This window comes from Epinephelus fuscoguttatus, linkage group LG17, assembly GCF_011397635.1.
Source record: "Epinephelus fuscoguttatus linkage group LG17, E.fuscoguttatus.final_Chr_v1".
In the NCBI taxonomy this organism is placed as follows: Eukaryota; Metazoa; Chordata; class Actinopteri; order Perciformes; family Serranidae; genus Epinephelus; species Epinephelus fuscoguttatus.
Genome location: NC_064768.1, coordinates 5,563,078 through 5,589,197, shown reverse-complemented (window position 1 = coordinate 5,589,197; position 26,120 = coordinate 5,563,078). Strand labels below are relative to the sequence as shown.

The 26,120-nt window shown below is 42.4% G+C and overlaps 1 protein-coding gene across 3 annotated transcripts in view; it reads left to right on the top strand.

The window, feature by feature from the left end:
• The first annotated feature begins 539 nt into the window (after nucleotides 1–539).
• mindy1 (MINDY lysine 48 deubiquitinase 1) overlaps nucleotides 540–26,120 on the top strand; it is a 44,087-nt gene continuing 18,506 nt past the window's right edge. Inside the window, exons 1-5 of one of the 3 annotated variants that reach the window (XM_049601573.1) lie at nucleotides 540–638; nucleotides 10,257–11,159; nucleotides 14,477–14,728; nucleotides 19,054–19,235; nucleotides 19,457–19,514. In XM_049601573.1, coding sequence (XP_049457530.1) covers nucleotides 10,793–11,159; nucleotides 14,477–14,728; nucleotides 19,054–19,235; nucleotides 19,457–19,514 — 859 coding nt within the window. In that variant the 5' untranslated portion in view covers nucleotides 540–638; nucleotides 10,257–10,792. Of the gene's footprint in view, nucleotides 772–10,256; nucleotides 11,160–14,476; nucleotides 14,729–19,053; nucleotides 19,236–19,456; nucleotides 19,515–26,120 lie in introns of all 3 variants that reach the window. The other 2 variants (XM_049601574.1, XM_049601572.1) reach the window with 2 other exon arrangements.

Below are 26,120 nucleotides of genomic sequence, written 5' to 3'. Positions count from 1 at the left end.
TTGGCCACCCGACTCAGCAACCGGTCTTTGCATGGCGCTAGCTTAGCATGCTAAGTCACCGGACAAGCTGTACATCGCAAATTTTCTCTCGGTGGTAGATTGCTGGAAAAACTCTCCAGGTAACTCTGGGCCCCTAACCTGTTAGTAGAGAATCTCTACTAGAGATGATCTGCTCAACTATCCTTGCGTGCGTGCGTACCTACTGCTAGACCGATCATAAATTGTGGAGGAATAAACGCACACTGGGGTATCAGTCTGCGACTGGAACTCACTCCTTCTGTGAAGGAACTTTTTATTTATGCGCACACTCATCTGACACACATCACTTGTCAATTTCAGCACACCGTATTGGCCATTACTGTTCACCAAACGACATCCACAATAACCTCTGTAGAGGGCCATGACAGCAAAAATAAAGATTTACTGTAACATAACAGAGTACATTTTCCATGTAGCCTATATTAACAAGCGAGGTGGCTAACAGCTGACCCAGACTTTTCAAGTTGACAGGATGTGACGTTGCATCCTTTCTCGTTGTGGGCGCGGTTTCTCGTGTGCCTGGCGGAGGGGATGTAAACAGCTAGCATGCCGACTAGCAGCCAGCATCGGCGCAGATTTCAGACCCACACCCGATGCCGGTAAGCTCATCTTAGTTAACCGACTGTTGATTCTGATGTGAAGGAGGAGGTCAACATCGTTTCTCGGAGCGAAGTTGTGTCTTTGTGGAACATTAGCTAACTTGGCTAAGTTAGCTAGGAGCGCTAGCGTCAGGTAAGCTAGCTCTGGGAGTTGTGCCACAGCAGAAAGCTGCTTAATGCCGTGCCGCCAACAGTCTGCATGTTTCTGTTTGTTTCTGCCACGTTTTAACAGGTGTGACTATTGGTATGAAGGACTGTTGTTATGCTAATGTTGTTAGCAGGAAGTACAGACAGTTACAACATCAAGTTATCACTGTAATCAAAGTGACTCCTGTGGTTTGTTATGTGACTGAGTGGAAACTTAAGCAGTTGTTTAGCTGACTTATGACCGCCCCCACTGACTGCTCTCTGTGCTGTTTACTGACAAACACCTCTCCCCCTCAGCCACACAGTCTGATGAACTCACGCACACATTTTCACACTTTTATTCCCTCCCCGTACTCTCATATTAACAGATAAACTGGAGTCCTGCACTCCTGATGAGAGAGATAAGGTGGGGCAAGGTCACCTGACAGCATCAGTCTGTAGCTCAGAAGACAGCAGTAGGTCCTGATGTCCTCATTGGTAATAAGGATTACACTCAGTACATGTCCTAAAGTACTGTGCTCAAGCATAAATTCAAGGTACTTGTGTTATTATTTTACGCAACTTTCACCTTCTCCATCTCAGAGGTAAATATTGTATTTTTTTACTGTACTACATGTGTCTGACAGCTTTTTCAGATGACCGTTTTTCATTCCCTTTCTGTTCAGTGAAAACCATGTATCTCCAGGTGTGTTGCTCTTGAATATTTGTGATAAACTGACGGATGAAGTGTTCCTTGTTTGTTGAGTAGGGGTGGGCGATATGGCCCTAAAATAATATCACAATATTTCAGGGTATTTTTGCGATGATTATATTCTTGACAATATGACAAATTAGTAAAACAAATATATTCTATTGCTGACTCAAGGAAATAGAGTTGCAACAAAATAAGTGATATAGTTTTATATGTTAACCTCTCAGTTTAGCTTCAAATATTCAGTAAAGAAAAATGATCACTCAATTCTTTAGTTTGTAAACAACAGTAACTCAGAGTGAGATTCAGATTCTGTATGCAATAATTTTAGTTCAACAAAACAAAATCTACCACAAATTACACATGTAAACAGTTCCCAAATAAAAAAACTGTATACATGATACACAATTGAGTTGTTTTTTTGTCCACTTAGACCTTTATGCGTGGCCATTTCTCCTCTAATCATCACGCTGTAACCTGTGACAGGCTGTTTTGCTACCATAACTATTGCACATTCACATATATGTAGTTTTTTGTCAAGCCGCGAGCGTCTCGTAGGTTTACATTACCACAGGTTTAATCACTTGACGACCTGTGTGCACGTGTCGAGAGAGGAGAGGGAGAGACACTGTGCTGCTGCCAGAGGAGCCGCTGAATGAGTTTCCTCTGAGCGGTAAGTCACTAAAACAGTCTGAGAAGTCCGGTACTGTTCATAAAACATTCAGGATGCCACAGTTTATTCCACGGTACTCAAGCTACTCCTCTTTTTGGAACTACCGCGGAGTCACGAATAATTTTGCTTTCAGCCATGCTGAAAATATTTTCTCTAGCGGATGTCTTAGTTACAACATGATTGAGCTAACTGGAGTAGTTTCATGTCGTATCTGACAACGGGAGGCTTTTAACAGATGACGTCCTGATGTTAGGTTTGCTGCTGCTGTTAGCAGTCCCTGTCAGCTGATGCTTTCTAGACATCATGATTTCCCAAAACTGAATAAATACCACGCATAGCAACACAAAACTGCTTTGCTAGCTCTATCATGTTGTAACTAAGATATCCGCCGGAAAAAATATGTTTTTCACAGACCGGTTATTGAGTTTGTTTACATGGCGGTGGAAGCTATGAACGAGCTAACCCTCGTCTGCTGAGTTTTAAAAATGCCAGCTATTTTGTTGCTTTCTGTTGACGTCTCATTCCGCCTTGAGTATATCCAATCAGCACCAAGTAATCCCCAAGCCCCAGCCAGGAGTTTTTTGGGGCCGTTCTGAGTACCTACTCCGAGGCAGGGACTTGTTTAGCCCCTGTAAAAGTTCTGGAACTCTGTCCTTCGGGGGTGGTTCCTGCGGTGGAGACACGCACCAACGGCCCCGACCCCGTAAATTTACCCCGAAGTTCCTGCGGTGGAAACGGGCCTTATGACATCAATATGTCACAAGTAGGGTTGGATACCGAAACTCTGTACTTTTTGTACTTGGTACCAATTCACGTTGGAGTGAGAGCGCATGACTCGCACCTCAGACTCAGCAACAATGGTGACAAAAAAAATGTGCAGACAAAAGTTAACGTGCAGCACTGTTCCTAAATGTTCTCCATAAAATGTTGAAACTGAGAAGTTTAGACTATGGGCCTGAACGATGCATAGTGCGTCCAAATTCACACCCGTTCTTCTCTGTGGATTTTCTCCGCGACCGTGCGTCATAGCGAGAAGCCACGCATATCAGCGGACACAGCAGAATTGTAGCTTTCCGACAAGGCCAAGCACTTGTCGGTAATCCAGTGTTTTCACAGCAAAAAAAAAAAAAAATTACAATAAAATTATGTATAACAGAGCTTTCATACAGCTTTGCACACACGTTACTCTTGGATGGATTACTCACGAACGCAGGCTCTCACAGAAATGCCACACATATCACATCAAAGCGCAGGAGCAGAGCTTTCATGTGATACCACACACATCATTGTGCTGTCATCCCATCACGCTATAAATCCAGATCAATTGTCTACAAAATAAAAACCTGACGAATTTCTTTACAATCCATTATACAGATCTTGTTGTCAGTCACTTCATATAGTGAGGAATATCATATCTTACCACGTCTTAGGCTTGCATGAGTTTCTCCCTGTCTATCCACATTTGTAGTCCGGCTTTCAAGTATCAAACTTTGTATGACAAGACCAGCCACTTCACCTTTGCACACCCAGACAGGGCCGTAGTCACCATATACAATGAGGGGAACACGTGCCCCCCCCACCAATGCCCAAAATGTCTCCCCAATATATAACTGAAACTGAAAAACAAATTATCTTGGAGGATATCATTGCACTTGGTTGAGTATTTTTCTGTGATCTTAGATGTAAATATTGCATGTTTCTTTCAGATAAAACACATTTTTGACTTGTGAATGAGTCAGTGGAATTTCTTGCAATAATGAAAAAATACTGGCAAACATGTCCGCCTGGCACAAACCACATGTTTTGGACAGCTGTGAAGTGACAGAATGTCCCAGCATCATGGTTCTTATTCCAGAGAGTCTCTCCTCTTCAGATATGGCAGAATGTCATTTTCCAACTTGCTATGGCGAGATACATGTAAAAATGTAAGAATTTAGGCACACAGATTTGTTTTTTTCATTGATATAAAATGAATATAAAATACAGGCACATAGAAGAACATGAAATGATGGCAAATCTGGTTAGCCCAGATTGTCCTGAAAAAAACAAAACAAGATATAGCATGTGTATGTAGCCTTTATAATGACTGTGATATGATCTTAAAAGTAAAGGTAGTAAAAATACCCCAAAAAGGCCTAGGGCCCGTAGGGTTAAAAAGTACTGAAATAAGGTACCGTTTGGTACCGGTACCGAATTCCAGATACCGGTACCGTATCCGTTCAATTATGAACGGTACCCATCCCTACTTACTACGTCTTAGGCTTGCGTGTGTTTCTCCCTGTCTGACCACATTTGTAGTCCGGCTTTCAAGATGCAAATATGTCCATATTGTCCAGTTGACACTCGTCAAACTTTGTATGACAAGACAAGCGCACTTCACCTTTGCACACTCAGACAACTGCAGCCTAATTATGCATGCTGACAGGGCCGTAGTCACCATATATATTGAGGGGGACACGTGCCCCCCACCAATGCCCAAAATGTCCCCCAATATATAACTGAAACTGAAAAACAAATATTATCTTGAAGGACATCATTGCACTTGGTTGACTATTTTTCTATTATCTTAGATGTAAATATTGCATGTTTCTTTCAGATAAAACACATTTTTGACTTGTGAATGAGTCAATGGAATTTCTTGCAATAACGAAAAAATACTGGCCAGGGCTTGACGCTAACTTTTTTTCCCAAGGAGCACATGTGCTCCTATGTTGAAAAAGTAAGGAGCGCACAAAGAACTTTAGGGGCACAATGTAAATTGATCAAATAATGTGTTTTCCGTAACAAACGTGATGCAAATAGACATTTACAAGCAAAATTATTTAATGAATTTTAATTAATTGTGCTTGTAAATGAAAAAAAAAATTATTGAATGAATTTGTATAGAAAATGTACAGAAAGGTAAAATCATCAAGTTTTGAAAAAGTATTGCAATTTAATTGTGTTTTCAATGTTGTCTTTTATATATTATCTTTGCAATATGATTATCTTATATAATGTTCAGATTTCGCGGGGGGGGGGGGGGGGGGGAGACATCCCTCAATTGGGACCCATGGTACAATACCAGTGAAAGTATCATGGTTCTGAGGCAGATGTGCCTTTTGTCATTTATAAAAAGATAAATCACTTTTCTATAATACATCACTGATATTTCAATGGAATAAATTACTTATTGACTTATTGATGCTGTTTTTGAAGTATGAATAAGTGATTAACATGGGGGGGGGGGCGCCCTCCTCCCCTGACAAGTCCCTTCATAAGTAACGAACAGTCCCTAAAGTTTTTCCTCTGATACGCCACATACTGTGTGCCCCCATGGCTCAGCTGTTTAGGTACTTTTGGGCAGTCATGACAACAAGTTATTCACCTGGAGCCGGACTTCTTCGCCGGTAAGCTGTTATAATGCACCGCCGTATTTGACAGGAATACGTATTCCTGTCCGTGTCTGTGACCCCCGTTCACCGCTGTTTGATTGCATTATCAAAATAGGAAATAGGAGCCTTCCCCCACCCCCCACTGCCCTCACCGCTGCTGTCCTCACTATACTGGCTGCTGCGCTGTGCAAGTGCACAGATGTCTCAGAGTGGTGGTGCATTTGCAAAAATGTTTTGAAGGAGCAGCGGCGGCAATAAATGAATGTAGCGGAAACACTGATATGTACTGTGGAGTTTTAGTGCCGCGGTCTACCGTTGGTACCAGTATACCGTGCAAAGTGTGAGAGAGAGTGTGCGCATCTGTGTGTGTGTGTGTGTGTGTGTGTGTGTGAAAGAGAGTGTGTGTGCGTGTCTGTGTGAAATTATGACCGACTTAACGAGTTGTTTTCCGACATGAGGGGGTATTCTTGAATTTTCCCAGTCAGAAAGAGTTTTTCTGATTATGCTGACGTCACTTGAATGCAGCATTCACTGCAGGCCATTCAGGTCTCATAGTGGGAGCGGGGCACTGCCATGCTGACAAAATTATACATGTTATCGGGGCTATTTGTCATGATATCGGACTTATCGGAATGACGTAATAATTCCTGTTATCTGCCCGATAATTATCGGCCCGATAGTTATCGTGCACCCCTAATTTAACTCCATCTCCGCCCAAGATGGACAGTCAGCTTGGTTACAGAAATGGGACCAAAAAGCCAGACACTGCAAATTAGCCGCCCACTAATAAAAGCGGAAGTTTGGCAGTGCCATGCCTTCCCTACCTTCTGGATTTTTGAAGATGGATTTTATTCAATCGATGGCGCTTGCCTTTCCATATATATGATGGAATAACTGAGTCTAATGACTCAAAGAACTATTTAGGTATAGAAATTGGTACAGATTGAAAAAGATATAAAAATTTGGGGAGAATATTCATCTTAATAGAATTTTTTTTCGGCACACTAGAGATGTGGATAGAGGAGACCTCTGTGTCAGGCAGTGTTTCACCTTGTTTTACAGAGTGAGAGAATTTTCCCTAAAAGACCTTTGTGTTTTCTTGTGACGTCAATACCAAGGTAGGTAAATTGGTCTCTCATAATCTTAAAAGAGAGACTTGTATACTCTGATTTAAGCACTGCCTCATTTACTGGCTAAAATTAGTAAGTAGTGATAGCATATGGGGTAGGGAAATATGGGGCTTGATAAGAAAAGTAAGAGGTCGTCAGCGTATAAGGCCCATTTGTGTTCAGCTCCCTCCAAATCCCTGAAATCTCTTGACAGCTATGGAATGTAGTCGCCAGCGGCTCTATGGCCAAGTCAAAAAGTAATTGGCTTAAAAGGCACTAGTGTTGTCACGATACCAAAATCTTTGTTTTGATACCAATACCACTATGAATTTCGATACTTTTCGATACTCTTCGGTACTGAAGAGTATCCAAAGAGTACTTTTCCTAAGGAAAAGTACTTTTGGATACAAACCTTTAGAACAATAAATACTGTAGGGGAGTAACGGTACCAAAAAAATCATGGTTCGGTAAGTACCTCGGTACGGACGTCACAGTTTGGTAACTCAAATGTTCCACCAAGTTTGTGTTGTCTCGTGTTGTCTCCCTTTGCGATTCAGACTTTCTCTTGTCTTTTTTCACGTGCACCAGCTGCGAATGTTGATACAGGTGTTGTCATACACACCACTTGTGCAATCTGTGCTCCAGTAGGATCAAGAAAGGCGTTTGTGTGCATAAATGACTAAAATAAATTAACTAAATTAATGAATTGAATCAATTTCAAAGTACCAGTATTTTCCAAATGCAGTATAGTACCGTTTGGAATACTCTAGTACCGCGGTACTATTTTAGTACTGGTATACCGTGCAACACTAAGAGGCACCCTTGGCGAGTACCACGTTGGAGGTTAAAAGGTTGTGACTGTTGAGAGTTAGTAAGGACTGAGGCAGTGGGGCAGGAATACAATAATGTAATCCACAAGATGAAATTTGGTCCAAAGTTTAATTTTTATAGAATTGCAAACAGGTACATCCATTCCACATGGTCAAAAGCTTTCTTCGCGTCCAAAGAGAAAACGCATTCAGGACTGTGCCAGAGGGGGAGTACAAAATATCAAATAAAGGACGAGTATTAAAGTAGGAATGACGGTTTTTGATAAACCCTGTTTCATATTCTGATGACTGTTGGTAAAACATTCTCCAATCTACTGGCCAAAACTTTTGCAAGAATTTTGACATCAACATTTAATAAGGAGATTGGCCGATAGGAGGAAGATTGTGTTGGATGTTTGTCAATTGAACTGAGTACAGTTGGGGCAGGGTTTTCCCTTGGTTTTTTCGAGACCAAGGTGGCAAAGGCCTGTATCTTGACAGCTGTACTTTTAGATACGGTCCCCCCCTCTATTAAATATGAAAGGAGGCCCCACATGCTTGAGCTTTACACTGCTGACTTGTATAACCAGAACAGACATGTACTGTGATTTTCAGCCTTCTATGATTATATTAAGCCTTTACAGCAGGCACATCCTGACAGCTGAGAATATTACTGTCAGGTATTGTCCCCCCTCTATTAAATATGAAAGGAGGCGGAGTGCCGCACATTTAGCGGCATTTAGAATACTATTTGCTTGATGAAAAATGTGATTATTTATTTCAAACAGCTCTTATAATATTCACCATGTTTTTTTTTCAGCCAAATTATATTTCCAGCAGCAGCCCTGCTGTGGAGCTGCTGAAGGGGTTGTAGGAGTTTGCCCATGGATGCGGTGGATTGCCCCCTCTGGGTTGGGAGAGAGTTACTGCCCTCGGGTCTTGTTCACGAGTGAGGCTAGAATTTAGCGTGAGATGGATCTGTGTAGGGCTGCATGGTATATGCGGTAAACGGTAGAAATGATATAAATTTGGCCCACGGTAGAGATTTGCGCTCTACCGTCCTATCGTCAATGACGTCATCGCACCTGCCTCAGTGTGAAAATGGCTGCGAGCACAGAGACAGCGGAGCAAGAGGAGCTGGTTCACGTCCATGATTTAGCGTAGCATGTGCAACGTGTTGCTGGAGAACTTGTGAGCGAGTGTGTTAATGTTTTATGAACAGCCCCAGACTTCTTAGACTCTTTTAGCGACTTACCGCTCAGAGGGAACTCATTCAGTGTCTCCTCTGTCAGCAGCACAGCGTATCTCCCTCTCCTCTCTCGCCGTGCGCACACGGGAGTTGATTTTCGGCAAGAGAGTTTGTCATAAACTTTTGGTAATGTAAACCTATGTGACGCTAGGGGCTCCACAAAAACGTTTGATAAAACGGAGTTAAATCTCTCGGCATCCATTTTCAAGCTCTCTGTGTGTTTGTTTCCTTGCGGATGAGAAAAGGGGGAGCGCACATTTCCGAGAAGGCGTGTCCTTTTCAAAAATGCAAGAGGCGTTGTGTTAAACACACTTCAGAAAGGAGTGTCCCCAGACTATCAGAAGGCGGAGATCTCTGATTGTCTGGTGGCGAGACTAAACTCTTAGTACCATATTCAGTTTTTATCATTATGAAGTATGCAGTTTTGGAGTTGGTTAGTCTCTATATACAGACTCTACATTCAGTGAATGTAGAGTCTGTAGGCAAACCCCGGAGATCTTGCCTCTGGAAGAAGAGCAGAAGAGCCCGGGTTTCCGGTTGTAGGCTGTTTGTAGTCTGCGTGATATTGACCAATCACTTTTGACCCGGCTGCAGTTGTTGCCAGGTTAAATGGTCCGTGCGGTGAACTGGCATCATTGCGAACTCTGAATCCATCGCAATGGTTCAGCATATTTACTTATATATAAATGGAAGTCGGAAACGGAAATTCGCCTCCTCTGCCCGGATCAAACCGGAATGCCAAAAAATCAGGGGTCTGCCCCCAGAGGCTGTAATACAGCCGATGGGTTCCGAGAATGGGTGTTGGTCAATGTATCGTCAGCCCTTTGTCCTTTGTTAGTAATAGTTTTAGTCCTCAGTGGTGACACAGATGCCTGTTGTATTGCGACCAGTTCAGTCACTAGATGACTGTCTAAATAATAAACACCAATTAAATATCATTTCCCCTTTTCCCTTAAAAAAAGAATGTTTTATGTCGTAAAAGTAAACTTACGTGTATTGTTAAACCTCTCTGTACAGGTTCCACCTTGTGTTTTTATGTTTTGTCAGCTTTTAATTTTGATCCTGACGTAATCATGTTTTTACAGTTAAAATGACTGATTTGAAACATGAAGATTAGTTTACCACTCCTCTTCCTCCTCATCCTGTGAAAACAGCTGTTGTACTAATCATGTCACATAGATGTGATAGTGATGTCATCAGCTTTGGACACTGCAGATGTGTCACAGGGTGTCTGGCTTACACACTGAGGGTGTGCAGTCAGAAAGATGTGGCCATTTACCAGACAAGAAAGCTCTAGTGAAAGACACCATGTCCAAGTGCATTGTGGGAAATGTTGGATCCAGTGTATTTAGACCAAAGTCTTTTTTTAAACTTTAGAAATAAGCTTCATCATTCTGATTTGTCAGTTATGTCTTTGCTGTTAGTTGTTTTTTTGTTTTTAAACAGATTGAACTACTTAATCACAATATTGATCGGGAAGCCAAATGTGTCGGTGTTTTTTCAGACAGATAGACAGACAGCCAGCATCTTTAATGATTTGTCCTTCTTGTTTATTTTTTTTTTCAGGTCTGACAGGAAGTCTGTTGATGCTCTGCTGACAGAAGTAGAGGAAGAGAAAATCCTCCATACCTATCGTTCCTGCTGACAGACAGCAAAGACTTTCTCTGACAGGAAGTCTTCTAACCATCCCACAAACTAATTCCCGTTGGCAGGAAAGAAGAAGAAAGAGAAGAAGAAGAGTTTCTGCCTTTAGTTTAATCTTAATATATTTTTAATTTATGACGACAGATTTCACTTCTGCCAGAAACTGTTTGTCATTGTCAGTATCAGATAGATTGGTGTGTTTGTTCTGTGACACCCTCAGCAGGCGGGAGAACATACTAGAGGTTCCCCTGGCGGCCATGTTGGGGCCTCATCTGCTGTCTGCCTCCTTAGCCGCCGCGCCTCCATCTTAAATCAACAGCTCAGAGCAGACCTGAAACATTTTTTTTCAACATAAGGGCTTCTTGATTTATTTTTTCTACACGTGTTTTTGTGCTCAGAAGGAGTTGGTGTTTGTTCTCGTCAGGTCTCGTTTCGTCAGAATCCACTATCAGCCAATCATGGCGGAGTCCAGCTTGGTGCCGGCTGCAGCAGCAGATCTAGTGATTGAACAAAACAAAGATGAAGTGTCTCTTCCCGCAGAGAGCGTCTCCAAAGAACTGATTGTAACCATGACGACAGATGTATCAGATGTCAGAGCCGAGGCACTGAGCAGCAATGGTGTCACTGACAGTCCTCTTCCTGCCACAGCCCTCAAAGAAGAAGAGGAGGAGGAGGCCACACCCACACCACCGGATTCATCGTCATTGTCGTCTGAAGATGGGACAATAACTGCCATTACCACCGAAGAAGAATCTCTGTCGGCTCTACTCAGACACATCAAGAGTGAAGGAGGTCAGGACAGAGGAGAGCCAGGTGAGAGGTCAGGTGAGGTCAGGAGTCAAACTAAAAGATTAAAGGAATATATCACTGCAAAATGACCATTTGCATATCAGTTATTCATTCAATGTGTTACATTAAATGCATGCAGAAGATGTTTTTTCGCATGTCTCCATTGTGAGGGAAGAAAAAACATTATAAGCATTATAATCCAAGTCTCATTTATCCAGTCGTATGCTCAGTACTTCACAAAGTGCCAGCCCGTTCGAACAGGGAACAGAACTTAAAGTAGCCCCTTTTACACTGTCAGATTTTCCGCGAATGTTGGGCCGTTTTGCTGGCAAGCTGCGAGCGTTGATCCGAGGTGCTCAATTTTCCGCCTCGTAGGGTAGTCATATTGGCGGAACCCTTTTAGTTTAAACAGACCGAGGCGGCCTTCCGCAAAGGGAGGAGCTGTTGATGACGCCGCAAGTGTGAGCCACTGGCGGTGGATAAACAGGAAACAGCTGATAGCAGGAATTAGCGAGCAGCTAGTAGCTAGAGGGAAACGCAAACCTGACAGACATTGTAAAGATGAGCAACTGGGGAGACAAGGAATAGCGCACCCTCCTTGCACTCGCAAACGAAGAGGCCATTAACCATCAGAAGACGGGGACGATGAAGAACGGTCAACTTAGGAGAGAATCGCCGAAGGACTGACCAGCCGCGGCTTCCCTCCCACTTCACTGTTAACGTCACATGCTGAGCTACATGTTTTGTTACTTGCTCACGCCCCCCATTGCCCCAAAAAAGGTGCATTCTGTATAAACAGAAGTAGGTAGGTGGCATTTTGCCGCACTCCCCAATTTTGTTTTTATACTGCCAATGCTGAAAAAAGACTGATTGGGCTTTCCAGCAAATTTGCACAACTCGTATCTAAACAGGGGTAAGACTAGTGCTGCACGATTTGATAAAAATGTGCGATTGTGATTTGAGTGGACAATACCGCAATTTGCAATTGCGATTGCAATATAATACATAAATGGTATCATTAGTCTTCTTGCTTGATTCAGTGTTTCCCCTACATTATATTAGGGGGCACTGACCTGACATAGTTATTGTTATGGACAGTGTGTAAATGACCATCAACAGACTGGGCACAGTCAAACATGCTGCTCGCACAGCAGCACAGCACGGCACTGTACCTGCAGCAGAGCGAGCCTGTGTTACGTTCAGGCGTTGTCACGTAAATGACAAATTCCAGCACGTGAACAGGCCACAGCACAACACAGCAGCATGTCAAGTGGGCCGAACCTGAGCAAAATTGCTCAATTTTTCATTTGTTATTATATAGTTTGTTATGGAGTCCATGATTTCCCCGTGACACTTCACCAAAGTCACACAATTACACAAACAAACTAACTTGAGGCAGCAGTAGACCAGCAGCTCATGTGTTCAGCGAGCCAAAATTTATTTTCTTGTCAATTTATAATTCAGACACCAAATGTCGTATATTCTTATAAAGAAAGAAAAATAAAATGAGTTGATGTCCCACAGTATCTAATGTCAGAGGAGAATACTGTGTTAACTTGGATGTTAACTTTGTTTTGGGGTCTAAATATTGAGTTAGTCCTCTGCAGTCGACTCAGTGGTTTGAATGAAGAGGTTTAAAGTTTAAGTTTAAACTAAGAGGTTCAAGTTAATTCCAGCATGTTAGAGACATTATTGTGAACTTGACGGTGAAAGAGGAACCTGTTCCTGTATAAATCTGCACACATTTTGATGCTAAGCTTCCAGATTCTTTTTCCAATGGCTCCTGGTTTCTTCTGTTCTTAGCTGTTGCTCAGAGAGATCTCTGTCTCTTGCGGTTGTCAGTCTGATTGAATCACTGTACAGCGTTTTGTTCTCCATGTACAAAACAAACCCTTCGTACTAAACATCTATTTGTTAAAAGGACTTTCTACAACCGTAAAGCATCAAAGGCCATTCAGACATAGAGAGGAATCCTCTGACACATATGACTGAGCCACATCACCACACATTGCCAGGCCGCCATTGTAAATAAGAATTTGTTCTTAATGACTTGCCTGGTTAAATAAAGGTTAAATAAAAAATAAAATCAAGCTCTGTGACAGCAGTTTACTTTTCAACAGCAGTGTACATATTTGAAAATCCTGTTATTGTGAAGCTTAAGATCTTTATTGAAACACTTTGCTGTGTCACTGGTTTGTAGTAAAGTTCCAGCTGGTTAACATTCAGGAGGTGGAGCAGAGAAACAGCCAGCCAGTCAGGAGATGCCTTCAGTCAGCCATTGTTGTTCTGGGATGTGATTGGCTGCCGGCCAGTGTGAAAAGAACAAAAAGATTATTATAGCTGCAGGCAGCGATTCTGGGGTTCAAGCCAGCATGGACTGGTTGCAAAGGATCAAGTCCTTTGACTGTTTATGACACCTACATCAAAGATAACTCACAGGTTTTATGACCATCAGACAGAAGCTTATACACTTGCAGGCAAAACATGCTCCTCTTTGGCAGCACTGTCACCCCATTTTGTTCAATTGTGAAAACATTTGAGCACATGTCTCAACACCTAACTGAAAATATCCACTGAGTTTGGTGATGTTTTGACAAACTGTCAGTGATTTATGGCCAAATTTTGTGCCCGGCCAGTGCACATGTTTGGAACTGAGCACTGTCAATATAATTACACATATGTTGTTTATCATTGTAATGAAACATATTTCTGACTTATAGTTTGATTTGTGTTGTGCCACACGCTTTTTTTTGCATTTGTAGTGCTCTTGAGTGGTCAGTTTGAAATGAAAGTTTCAAAGGATGTTTCAGATATTTTTGTGGTCATATCCTGCAAGTTTTGTGATGACTGGCCCAGTGGTTGCAGAGTTGTGCGTCAGCTCTATGCAGAGCCTACGCTATAGCCTACGCACGTGGCCTATGTGGTTGTGAGCATTTATACTTGTGTGGTGGTGGTGTTTGTGTCACTCTGCAGTTACATCTTCAAAACACTGGTCGGCGGCAGAGGTTTCTGTGAAGTGTTGTAAAGTTTAGTTGATTTAAAACACACCCAAAACACACATTAAATATACCTTAATAGCAACTTCAAATGTAAGTACACAAATGGGCTTCACTATAACTCACAGCATTCACAGATGAAGCACTTATCTTTTTGCTGGACACATTTACAACATGCTGATGATATTAGCACGAGCCTATGGCCTTTTACATTGTATAAATTAGCCTAGCAGCTTGTGGACGCATATAAAGCCAGGGACAACTGTTATTATTATTATTATTGTTATCTATTAAAGTTTTTGCTCTTATTAGGTGTCCTCAGGACTCTGCGGTCTCTGGTGTGTTGTGTGTCTGCAGGTCTGGATCTGGACCTCGAGGAGAGCTCCTCTGTGGCGACAGCGGGTGGCTCAGATGACCAGCGGGAGTCCACAGACTCTGCCTCCTTCTCCATCCCCAGCCTGGAGCTGTCAGATGGGGTCACGGCCACAGCAAACTCACTGGATGTGGAGGATGGCCTGTCCTCTTCCTACTCCGCTCTGGGGGTGGAGGGCTGCTCTCCGTCCACCGAGGTCCCCAGTCTGAAGGAAGAGGAGATGCTGGAGGCTGCTGGTGAGATGTCCTCTGATTGTTTATTGTGTGACTTTGAGTTCAGGGTCAAAATATTCACTCACCACACTGTTTAACAGTCCTGAGGAATGCTTTGCAAAACATTTTAAAGGTTCAAAGGTGAGGATGTTTTTTTATTTCCCAACTAGAGTCCTGCTAACGTCACACATTATTTATCTTTAAATGCAGTCTGAACCCTTGATGTGTGCTATAACTAACCTCTGAGCTGCTGCAGCGCAGTTTGGGGCCATAAATGGTGATAAATGAATGATGAAGCTAAATGTAAAACAAAGCAGTGATACGAACACACTACTATGATACCTTCACTTGTTATTTAAATCTTCTGACTGCAGGGTTTGCTTTTCTAAACAATAACTATTTTCTATTTGTTTTGAAAGATAGGACAGTTAACAAATTTTATTGAATTTTTTCAGTGAGATAAGCAATGACTGATATTTTGCAAATGGGCTTGTTTATATTTGTTGGACTTTAAAGACATTAATGAGGCTTTTCTAAACAGAATCCCTGAGTTTAAATATGTGATTTTGCCTATGCTTATAGTTGGCATAAATGAAACAATCAGCAAGTTAATCAATGAGTTGATGGAATGATGATCAAATGGGTTTTTACAGCAACTAGTTTCAGGTTCTATTTTCTGTTTTGGTCTTTTATAAATGGCAGTAAACAGAATATTTTAGGGTTTTGGAATAGGGATGCACCAGTACCACTTTTTTTCAGTACAAGTACCTACATTTGGGTACTTGCTGATGCCAAGTACTAATACAAGTGTTTTATTTTCTTTAGATGTTCTTCAGTTCCTGACTGTAATAATTTGTGGTTAATGACGTTTCAACTTTCAACCGTATGTTTTTCTTAACAAACATGGCCTTGCCACACACCTTACTTAAATGTAACAAATTCAGTGGATTTCAGTACCGACACACAACTGTTGCAGAACAACTGAAATAATATATTATAATGTCATCACAAACTGCTGTTTGTGAGTAGGTCAAAGTCTATTTGAAAAAAACTGAGAGGCAGGGAATTTTTGATGAAAAGAGGCGTCCCTGCATTATCAGCTGTGAGCCTGTTTTGGTTTTCATTTACAATATGTGACACTGAGCTAAACAGCCTTTCCCTGTCCACACTGCTGCATGGTGCTGAAAGGTATCTCTGTGTCATTTGAGCTAGAGTGGGAAACTGCACTTTGTTAACCCCCCAGTGTTGCAGCGGGTTGTCTTCCTGAGCAGTTGTGGTCTCTCCTAATGCAAATAGCTAATCAGCCAATCCCATGGCAGCAGCTCAATGCATTTAGACATGTAGACATGGTGAAGACAACCTGCTGAAGTTCAAAGCGAGCATCAGAATGGGGAAGAAAGGTCTCAGAAAAACAATATGCTTCTGGTATGGCACTGAGGCAGGCGGCTTTGTGAAAGAACCTGTCCTAACTGGTAGATTGTAACCCCCTTTGAAAAGCAATCTTAAGACAAGGAAACTAGACTGAAAAGCAACATGGTCAGGGAAAAGCTAATAAAAATCAGAATTAAGTCAGGCCCTGGGCCAGACAGAGGAGAAACAACTGAGTAATGGCCTCTTCGTTTGCAAGTGCAAGTAGGGTGCGCTATTCCTTGTTTCCCCAGTTGCTCATCTTTACAGTGTCTGTCAGGTTTGCGTTTCCCTCTAGCTACTAGCTGCTCGCTAATTCCTGCTATCAGCTGTTTCCCGTTTTTCCACCGCCAGTGGCTCGCATGTGCAGCATCACCAACAACTCCTCGCACAAGTCTTCAACAGCCCCTCCCGTTGTGGAAGGTCGCCTCGGTCTGTTTAAACTAAAAGGGTTCCGCCAATATGACTACCCTCCGAGGCGGAAAATTGAGCGAAATTGTGTGTATAAACGCTCGCAGCTGGCCGGCAAAACGGCCCAACATTCGCGGAAAATCTGGCTGTGTAAAAGGGGCTATCGTTCTCATAACTTTCTTATCTTAATGTGTACCCTCCTCCTGTGAGCAATAAATCATTCTTTGAGAAATTATTTGATTTAATAGCCACTGAATCATATGGAACACTAATATGTGGTCTAGAGATCTAAATGTCCAACTTCAACCTAGACTAGATATGAGTAATGCCTGGTTCACACTACACAACATTTCTGTCTGTTATGACAGTCACTATGTCACATTAGGAGATTGTGGAGTCATGAAATCGAGCCATGACTTGGCGGACAGACATGACACACTACACAATGTTCCACACCAATTATCTCCGGTCGTCTTTCACGACGTGCATGATGTTATTGGGTTATTCTTGTCCTATTTTTATTACTTTTACTATTATTTCAGTCACTGTGTCTGTTCATGAGCCAGCTGAAATGCTGTTGTAGTAACTGAAAAAGTGCCACCAGATGGCAGGAGCAACGTTTGAAGTACTGCATGCAAACATGCAAGTCACTGTATCCTCCACAAGTTCCTGCAAATATTTCACAGTTAAAGCCTGTTCAGAAAATTAAGGGATTCTCTCAACCAAAGTTATAATGGGCTTTTGATTTGAAACAGATAGAGGAAGTGTTGAGTTTAAAAATGACGGTGAGATGCATTCATTTTATCGAGGCAAACAGGAGCAGATAAAAAGAAAAAATATAAAAATACAGAGGGAAAAAAATATCGGCCTGTTTATAATGTAGTCTGTTTCAAATGAAGCTGGTAGCCTCTACAGTTGTGGTAAGTAAAAGCCCTGCCACTATTTTTTAATAGCTTGATGCTAATGGCAGTACTCACCGGATTGCTAAAGTGCCTCTGCTGTTTCACGGCATCATTTTTCCCCTTTTTTTCTCTGTTGTGGTAACGTTCCCAGAGTAAATATCAAAAAGCGTTTGGTGTTGTTGTCATACAGTTGTCTATGGCCACAGATTGCACTGTGTTCGTATTGGTCAAAGTGACGACTGTGACGGGAGCAGGCGTGAACGACAAGAAAATCAAACATGCTCGACCTTCTGTTGGAACGTCATGAGGCATCCCAGATATGGAGTTGGTTGTCGTTTACTATGACAAAGTATACGAATTAAGGCAGTGTTGCATTGGGATTTGCATTTCCCAATGCAAGTAGATTTGCACTGGGAAATGCAAAGGGATTGGCCAGACTGGTTCAAGATGATAGAAAGGCAGCAGTAACTCAAATAACCACTTGTTACAACCAAGGTATGCAGAAGACCATCTCTGAAACAACAACACGTCAAATCTCGAAGCAAATGGGCTACAGCAACAGAGGACCACACCAAGTGCCACTCCTGTCAGCTGGCAACAGGAAACTGAGGCTACACTTCACACAGGCTCACCAAAACTGGATAATAGAAGATTAGAAAAATGTTGCCTGTTCTGATGAGTCTCGATTTCTGCTGTGACATTCAGATGGTAGGGTCAGAATTTTGTGTAAGCATTCAATTCAAATAAACACAAGAAGTTTGTTCTCTAGAGAAAGGATCAGCACTCAGCGAATAACCTCCTAAGCCTCCATGATAAGCTGTTATGACGAGGCTTAACTATATAGACCAGTGAGCAGTGATAACTTACATGTCTTTGGGGTCATCGGGTGGGAACCTCCTTTCACCAGTGTTTCGTCTAGTTGGTCCCATGACACCTCCAGGAGGCTAGACAGTGATCTCTGGTGTCCCAGAGACACTCCCCTAATGCCAGGTCTCACTGCTCCCACAGCAACCCAATAACCTCCTTTACCTTACTTACACATGGCTTTCTCAAATCCTAGTTTTCCATCCTCGCTGCTCAGCTTCTGCCCCTAAGTCTGCATATCTAATCTTGTTTCTTTCATAGGCTTCTTCCACTTAGTCTTCCCAAGAAACTGTCAGCTCAATGAAATAAACTATCCGTTGACTCACTGACCACAACACTGTCACAACACAATGTCAGGCCTCTGCTTGGTACAAACATTTTCCTGGAGAACAACAAGCTTTCCCCCTGAATCTACTTGCATTTCCCAATCACAAGCACCTTCTAGGCGGCCACAGCCTTGCCCTTGGTATTTGTACTACTAATGCAGTAAGATCTGAATACTTCCTCCTGCTCTCTGTATCAGTATTAGGGATGTCACAATACCAAAATTCAGTAGTCGGTGCCATTACCAGTAAAATTACACGATTCTGGATACCAAAGTCGATACCATGGTTTAAAAAAAAAAAAAAAAAATAATCCTAAGACACCTTGTACTTAAACAAGAAATGCTTTATTAAAATATATATAATCAAAAGGTATTGCGAGTATCGTTCTCATGACATCACTAATCAGTATATGTGACTGTAATTGTCTTCCTGTCCACAGGGGGTGCTGTAGCTGCTGCTGCTCCTCTTGCTGCTGCTCCAGAGGCGGGGCCATCCATGCCAGCATATTACCTGGTGAAGTGGATCACCTGGAAAGAGAAGAAGACTCCTATCATCACTCAGAGTGAGAACGGACCCTGCCCCTTGCTGGCTATCATGAACACTTTGTTCCTCCGCTGGAAGGTAAAACACAAGTAAACTTTTACTTTACTTCTAACAGAGTATTTCTACGCTGTGGTATTAATACTTTTACTGATGTTAAAGTACATCTTCCACCACTGTCAAAAACACAGTGACAGTTGTGGAGTGAGCTGTCCCTTTAATCTTCATCAGGAGACACACTGCTTCATGTTTTTATTTATGTTGTAGTATTTGTTAATTGTAGTAACTCTTTGTGTTTTCAGGCTAAACTTCCCGCTCAGACAGAAGTTGTCACCACTGAGGACCTGATGGCTCACCTGGGTACACACACACACACACACACACACACACACACACGCATGCACGCACAAACACACACCTTCCTGTGTGTCTCTCAGCTCCAAGTCCACTGGTTCTTACTTAAAGGGATAGTACACTCAAAAATGAAAATTCAGCCATTATCTACTCACCCTCATGCTGAGGAATGCTCTGGTGAAGTTTTAGAGTCCTCACATCCCTTGCGGAGATCGGCGGGGGGAGTGGCTAGTAGGGGTGTAAATCACCAGCTTCATCACGATATGATATTATATCGATTTGTTTGGATGATGATACGATGTTTGCCGATATCACAAAGTCTGTCACGATACGATTTCGATTCGATTCGATTCAGAAGCCTGCGATTGATATGATGCGATATCATATGCCCATCTAACACAATCATTTACATTAACTCACAAAAACAACTAGAATATGATTTGACCCTTTTATTTTTAAACTCTTCCAGGTATCAGGCATTTAAATGAAAAACAGTATTCTTCTGTCTCACATTTCTCATGTTTAAGTGCACTTTTTTTATCAGTTAACTTCGAGCCCTTGATGACCTTTCAGTCAAACAGAAACAAACGTAAGAGATATTCAGCTTTAAAACATTGACATCCTATAAAACAAAACTGAAAGAACTTTAAGTCCCCATTTTTTTATACATTAAAGCATGATTTTTGTAAACCTTCACTCTTTTGTGTCTCATAAACACAGTATTTTTAACAGTTAGAACTTAACCAAGGTCTTAACCTATACTTTAAAATGCAAATACAGTACAGTCGCCCTGCATCACAGCTACTGTATCCAGTATCCACTACATCTTATATATATTTTTCTTAACCAAAATAAGCAATTTCAGCTGGAGAACAAGTTAGGACAAAACAAATGTAAACAATTCCACATCTTCTTAGTGCATATTGTATTAGTAAAATACTTCAACAAAGTCCTTTGCCTGTAATTATCAGTAATGTGGTGATAGCTCTTTGGCTTTTATCATAGCTTACTGACAGATCTCTAAGTATGTCCTCCAGTTTTCTTGTTTGAGAGGTTTTTCTTCAAAAAAATAAACTGATCAACATGTTCAGGAGACAAAACACTACGCTCTGAACACACAATGTCACCTGCAGTGCTAAATACACGCTCAGAGGGTACACTGGTACCAGGAATGCAGAGGTAAGTTTTGGCAAGGTTGGCCAGGAGGGGAAACTCAGTCTGATTACTTTTCCACCACTTTAACACACTACCACCCAGGACCAAAGATGCAGTGTCTTTATACTTAGCAACCTCAGCATGGGCTAGCTCTCTGGAGGTCTTGGCAGTCTAGCTAGAGTCCACAGTGAATAAGGTGTCACCAAAGAGATCCTCAAGTACCTTTGACCTCTTGGAAGCGGGGACATAATCTAAAATGACACAGAACACAAGATTTTAATATTTCAGAGGATAAAATATCTTGTTTGTACACACTCCAAACACTTATTAGCTTATTGTTAATTAACTCATTCACTTACCTATAACATTGAATAAAACACTGTCCACAAAAAGGAAACTCACACAGGGCTCAACAATAAGGATTGCCCGATTGCCCGGGGCAAGTAAAACGTGCGGTCGGGCATGTAAACTAACAACTCACTTGCCCGATCGGGCAAGTTGCTAAAAATAGTAAAAGTTAATAACTAATTGATAAAATAAATGTATTTTAAAACGTGCTCTTCTGCTCTGATGCAGCGGTCTCTCTGCCTGAAGTCACAGGCACAGCTGCGTAACAATGTCCTGCCCACTGCGACCATTGATATTATTTTGCGCGACGGACGCTTCATATAATAACATAACAATATACTATACTATACTGAGTATGCCATCGTGTCATTTCTGTCTCTACATGGTCACGCGTTAACAATTCTCCTCTGCTCTCTGTATCGCATACGGCGGAGTTCCGCCACACACACAGGTGAGCACGCTCGAGCGGCTCGGGCCGCATTTTCCTGACCAAACCTGACCCCGAGCCCGGTGCAGTTTGTCAGCTGACAAAGTTATTGAAATGGACACTGTGTAAATAACAGACTGCTGTTACGCACAGACAAACACGCTGCTCGCAGAGCAGCGTGTATGTCTGTGCGTGTAGCACGGCACTCATGCTAAGCTTGTGTTGCGTTCAGGTGTTGTCACGTAAATAACAACTTACAGCACTTAAATAGGTTATAGCACAAAACAGCAGCATGTCATGTGACTTTTTACTTTATTATATTCAATAAAATTGTATGTTCCTAAATCTTGGGACACCTCATGTGTAAGCTAGACAGACATTTCACCTGCTCATTACTGTGCACACATGTACTGTATGTACTTAGTCCTAAAGAGCCCTTCTGGTGCCAGTAGATACAGAAACATCCCAGCAGGCTGTGCTTTGCAAGCATACAAAAAAGTTTCACACGTGAAAATGATTTTTCATGCGTGTGCTTCACCTCCGCTGCTACAGCTCCATCCTAGGGGAAACACTGCTGTGTGCGTTTTGTGCAACAGGTGGATGTTGTAGTCCACTGGTAGAGTAGAGAGAGAGCTAAGTAGCGTTAAAGTAAAGTAGAGCAGGGCAGAGAGATGGAAGCAAAATATATTAAACCTGGTGTTAATACAGCAGAACTGGAGAGAGGAGTGAAAAATAAATAGAGGTGGGCATGGCTCAAGTAGGGCGCAAAATTATAGACGGAGAACGATTGACAAATTTTTCACTTTAAGCCCTGACACTGTCATTTTTGTGTAGGAATTAAGCTACAATACATGACATGTTGTTTTAATTAATAAATACAGTGTAAATAAAGATTACATAACATAAAAATAACTGCAGTCTTTGTTATTTGATAGCCGCTTAATTAAACAATTTTTATAGGGCAAGTAAAAACTGACTTCGGGCAAGTTGGTCAGAGATCTACTTGCCCGACCGGGCAAGTGAAAAAAAACCTTAGCGTTGAACCCTGACACAACTTGTTCAGTGGCTTGAACCTGGGAAGCAGGCACCAAGTCAGGTTGATCAAAGGTTGGGTCACCAGATGAGTGAGGTGGTGCTGGGTCATCAGATGAGGATTGAGGAGGTGCTTTCTCAACCTGTGCCACTGTACCACTTTGTAGATGATTAACACACACACACACATACACACACACACGTAAATGTAAATCATGTCAACAATAAAAGAAGTAATTAATATATTCATGAATAATAGCTTTTCTACCACAAACAAAAAAATGTTATCTTACTTTCTGGTCCCACAGCTCTGCAGCCTCTTGTATGAGACACTGGAAAGTTGCATCTCTCTCCTCCTCACTTAAGAATGGCGGCTTCTTGAACCTTGTGTCTAAGGCAGATGCTCTCAGCAGGACTTGATGCATGTCCGCATATCGCTGCTGAAGCTCCTGGGTCATTGTCTGCTTCATCTCTGTCACTAAAGTGGAGTCTTCCTCTGAGATACTGTAATGCTCCAACAACTTAGCTTTGAGTGGTGCAATCATAGATACCGTGGGCTGCTGTTCCTCACAAATGATGGTGGTGGCACTTTTCACTGGTCCGAGTAACTTAACTAAGTCTTCAGCTGCAGAGATGTCTCCTTCGCTGAGTGTCTGCACGTCATTTGCACCTTTCCTCAGTTTTCTGTCCAGGAGTGAAGCATACACTGCAGCTTGTTGCTCCAGAAACTGTTCTAACATTTCAAACGAACTGTTCCAGCTTGTGATTACGTCTTGTTTTAGCTTGTGTTCTGGAAGTTCGAGCAACTTCTGCTTCTCTTTTAAAAGCAAGGTCACCACTGTGCTGCGGTGGAAAAATGACACGACCCGTCTCACACTCCCAGAAGACATGCAGCACCAGCACATTTCAGGCCTTTCTGTGTGGCCAAGTTTATAGTATGTCCAAAGCATTTGATGTGCGGTGACAGACTTGCCTCTACTCCGGCGACGGACATGTTGCTGGCGTTATCTGTTACAAGCGCAGGGTTTTTGTCGCTTAAATTCCACTCCTCGCATGCCTCCTTCAAAACTGTGCCAATATTTACTCCTGTGTGTGCATCGTTCAAAATCCGTGTCTGAAGAACATAATTCTTCATTTGCCAGTTGTTGTCAATATGATGACAGGTTACAGTTACGTAGACTTGTGTTGTACATGACGTCCATCCATCTGTAGTGATAGCGACTCTGTCTGCATGCAGTAACTCACGTTTAACTTCATCTTTAACTTGAGTGTACAGTCTCGGTAGGCACGTTTCACTGAAGTGCTGTCTTGATGGTACTGTGTATTTCGGCTCCAGAGTATGCAGTAGTTCACGAAAGCCATCATTCTCGACAACACTGTAAGGTCTCATGTCTTTACAAGTAAAATATGAAATGGCACCCGTGATACTTGTTGCTCTTTTTGGTTTGTTGTTGTTGTCAAAACTGGTGTGCAGGCTTCTGGCACGGTAACGCTGGAGCTAACGTTAGCACGCGGGTCAATGCCGTGTTTCTTCTTTAGGTGCCCAGCCAAGTGCGTTGTGTTTCTCGAATATTTCAACTCGCACTGGCATTGTTTGCATATGGCGTGTGTTTTGTAGGGATCGGATCGGTATCGGCCACTGATATTAGCAAAAAACGTGCATTGGCATCGGATCGGACTGCATGGAAAAATGCAGATCCAAGAACTCCGATCCAGTTTTTCGTGGAATCCGATCCAGGTTTACCGGCCAGACCAGTGCTCCGCAATTCAAGCAGTCCATTCCAGTGATCTGCTCCAGCACTTACTATCAATCCACCAGGCCAGCATGCAGACACACAGGAAACAGCAGCACCAGGCTGACACTGACACTACAAAAATAACTGAAAAGGAAAGGCTGCATTGTTTGTTAAATGCCAACAATGTCTTGTGGTGTTAATCTTATTTTTATTTCTTAGGGGGCAAAGCACAAGTGTGTGGAGTCTTGCTGCTATTTTAATTTCAATGTTAGACATTTTAAAGATTTCTTGTGTTGATTTATTTTCTATTTATTAAGGGGCCAAAGCAGCCAAAGCAAACCAGCTGTATTTTTTATTTAATGTTATTGTTCAAGTTTAAAGTTTGTTTATTTAACCCTGTTAACAATAAACAGGTCAGTTTCTCATACCAACTGTTGTGGATCATTCTAACTAACCTGATTAAGTAGTTGTTCTTGATAGAGTAATATTGCTTGATCAAACCTTTTCTAACATGACTGACAACAAAATAAGTGAATATGTATAATACGCACTTGGATCAGATCAGTATCAGCAAAAACTCAAGGCTGTAATATCGGTATCAGATTGGAAGTGAAAAAGCTGGATCGGGACGTCCGTAGTGTTTTGTCTGTTGAGCCGTCGTTCCTCCGGAATCCGAAATATTTCCAGACCGCCGACTTATTCCCGAGAGGAGAGCGAATTCCATCGTCGTCTTTCTCTGTGCTGCTTGCCATGAACTGCCCGGGCGGCGCTGTTTGTTGTTTGAGTGGAGGCGCTCTTGCCCGGAAATGGTGACACAGACGTGCTATTTGAATTTCAAAATAAAGGTGTATCTTTAGGATGACGATATGGATCGATGTTTTCATTTTGCGTCGATGTAATCTGATCGTTAATCAATGAATCGATGTATCGATGTGGATTGATGTATCGTTACAAACCTAGTGGCTAGCACACCTAATGGCTGATGGCGGCCCAGACTAACATCCAAGAATACAAAATTGAAACCACAAATTATCTCCAACATGCTCATGCCCGTAGTGATCCAAGTGTCCTGAAGCCCCGACATAAAAAGTTGTTTCAAAAAACGTCATTTGAACTCTGTTTTTAGTCTCACTGTAGCCTGTAGCTCTGACTGCTTCTCTGTGCTCCGTGCTCACGTGTGCACGCTCAGGGTGATCGGTGATGCACGGTCTCTGAAGAGCAGCAGTCTTGTCAGTACTGATGTCCAGATTCTCAAGTGCAGGCATCGCCAATTCCCAGTCTGAGCAGCAAAGACTTTCCTCATCCGTTGGCATTGCTTTGCAGTGCTTGACTCCAGTATTCTGCGGCTGGCTGAGGGTTAGGCTCATGAGCTGCGGCGGCTGCTTTGTCCAGTAGCCTGAGTTCCGCGTCCGTATACACAGGCTCAAACAAATACGGCTCAACAAAGAAATGCTGTTCCTCCTCAATTTCAGAGTCTTCAGACGTGTTGGGCTGTCCTTTGCTAAAAGACCGTAGTGCAAATTATCTTTTAGCTACTGTGGTTACTGTTGTCTCCCCCCCTGCGGTGCACGTGTCACGTGATGGTAAGCAAAGCTCATGCTTTCGCTGGTCTTGTGCAAGCGCACACATGTGAGCACGGAGCACAGAGAAGCAGTCAGAGCTACAGGCTACAGTGAGGCTAAAAACAGAGTTCATATGACGTTTTTCCAAACAACTTTTTATATCAGGGCTTCAGGACACTTGGATCACTACGGATGAGCAGTATGGAGATACTTTGTGGATTCAATTTTGTGTTCTTGGATGTTAGTCTGGGCGGCCATCAGCCATTAGGTGTGCTAGCCGCTCCCCCGCCGATCTCTACAAGGGATGTGAGGACTCTAAAACTTCACCTGAGCCTCCCTCAGCATGAGGGTG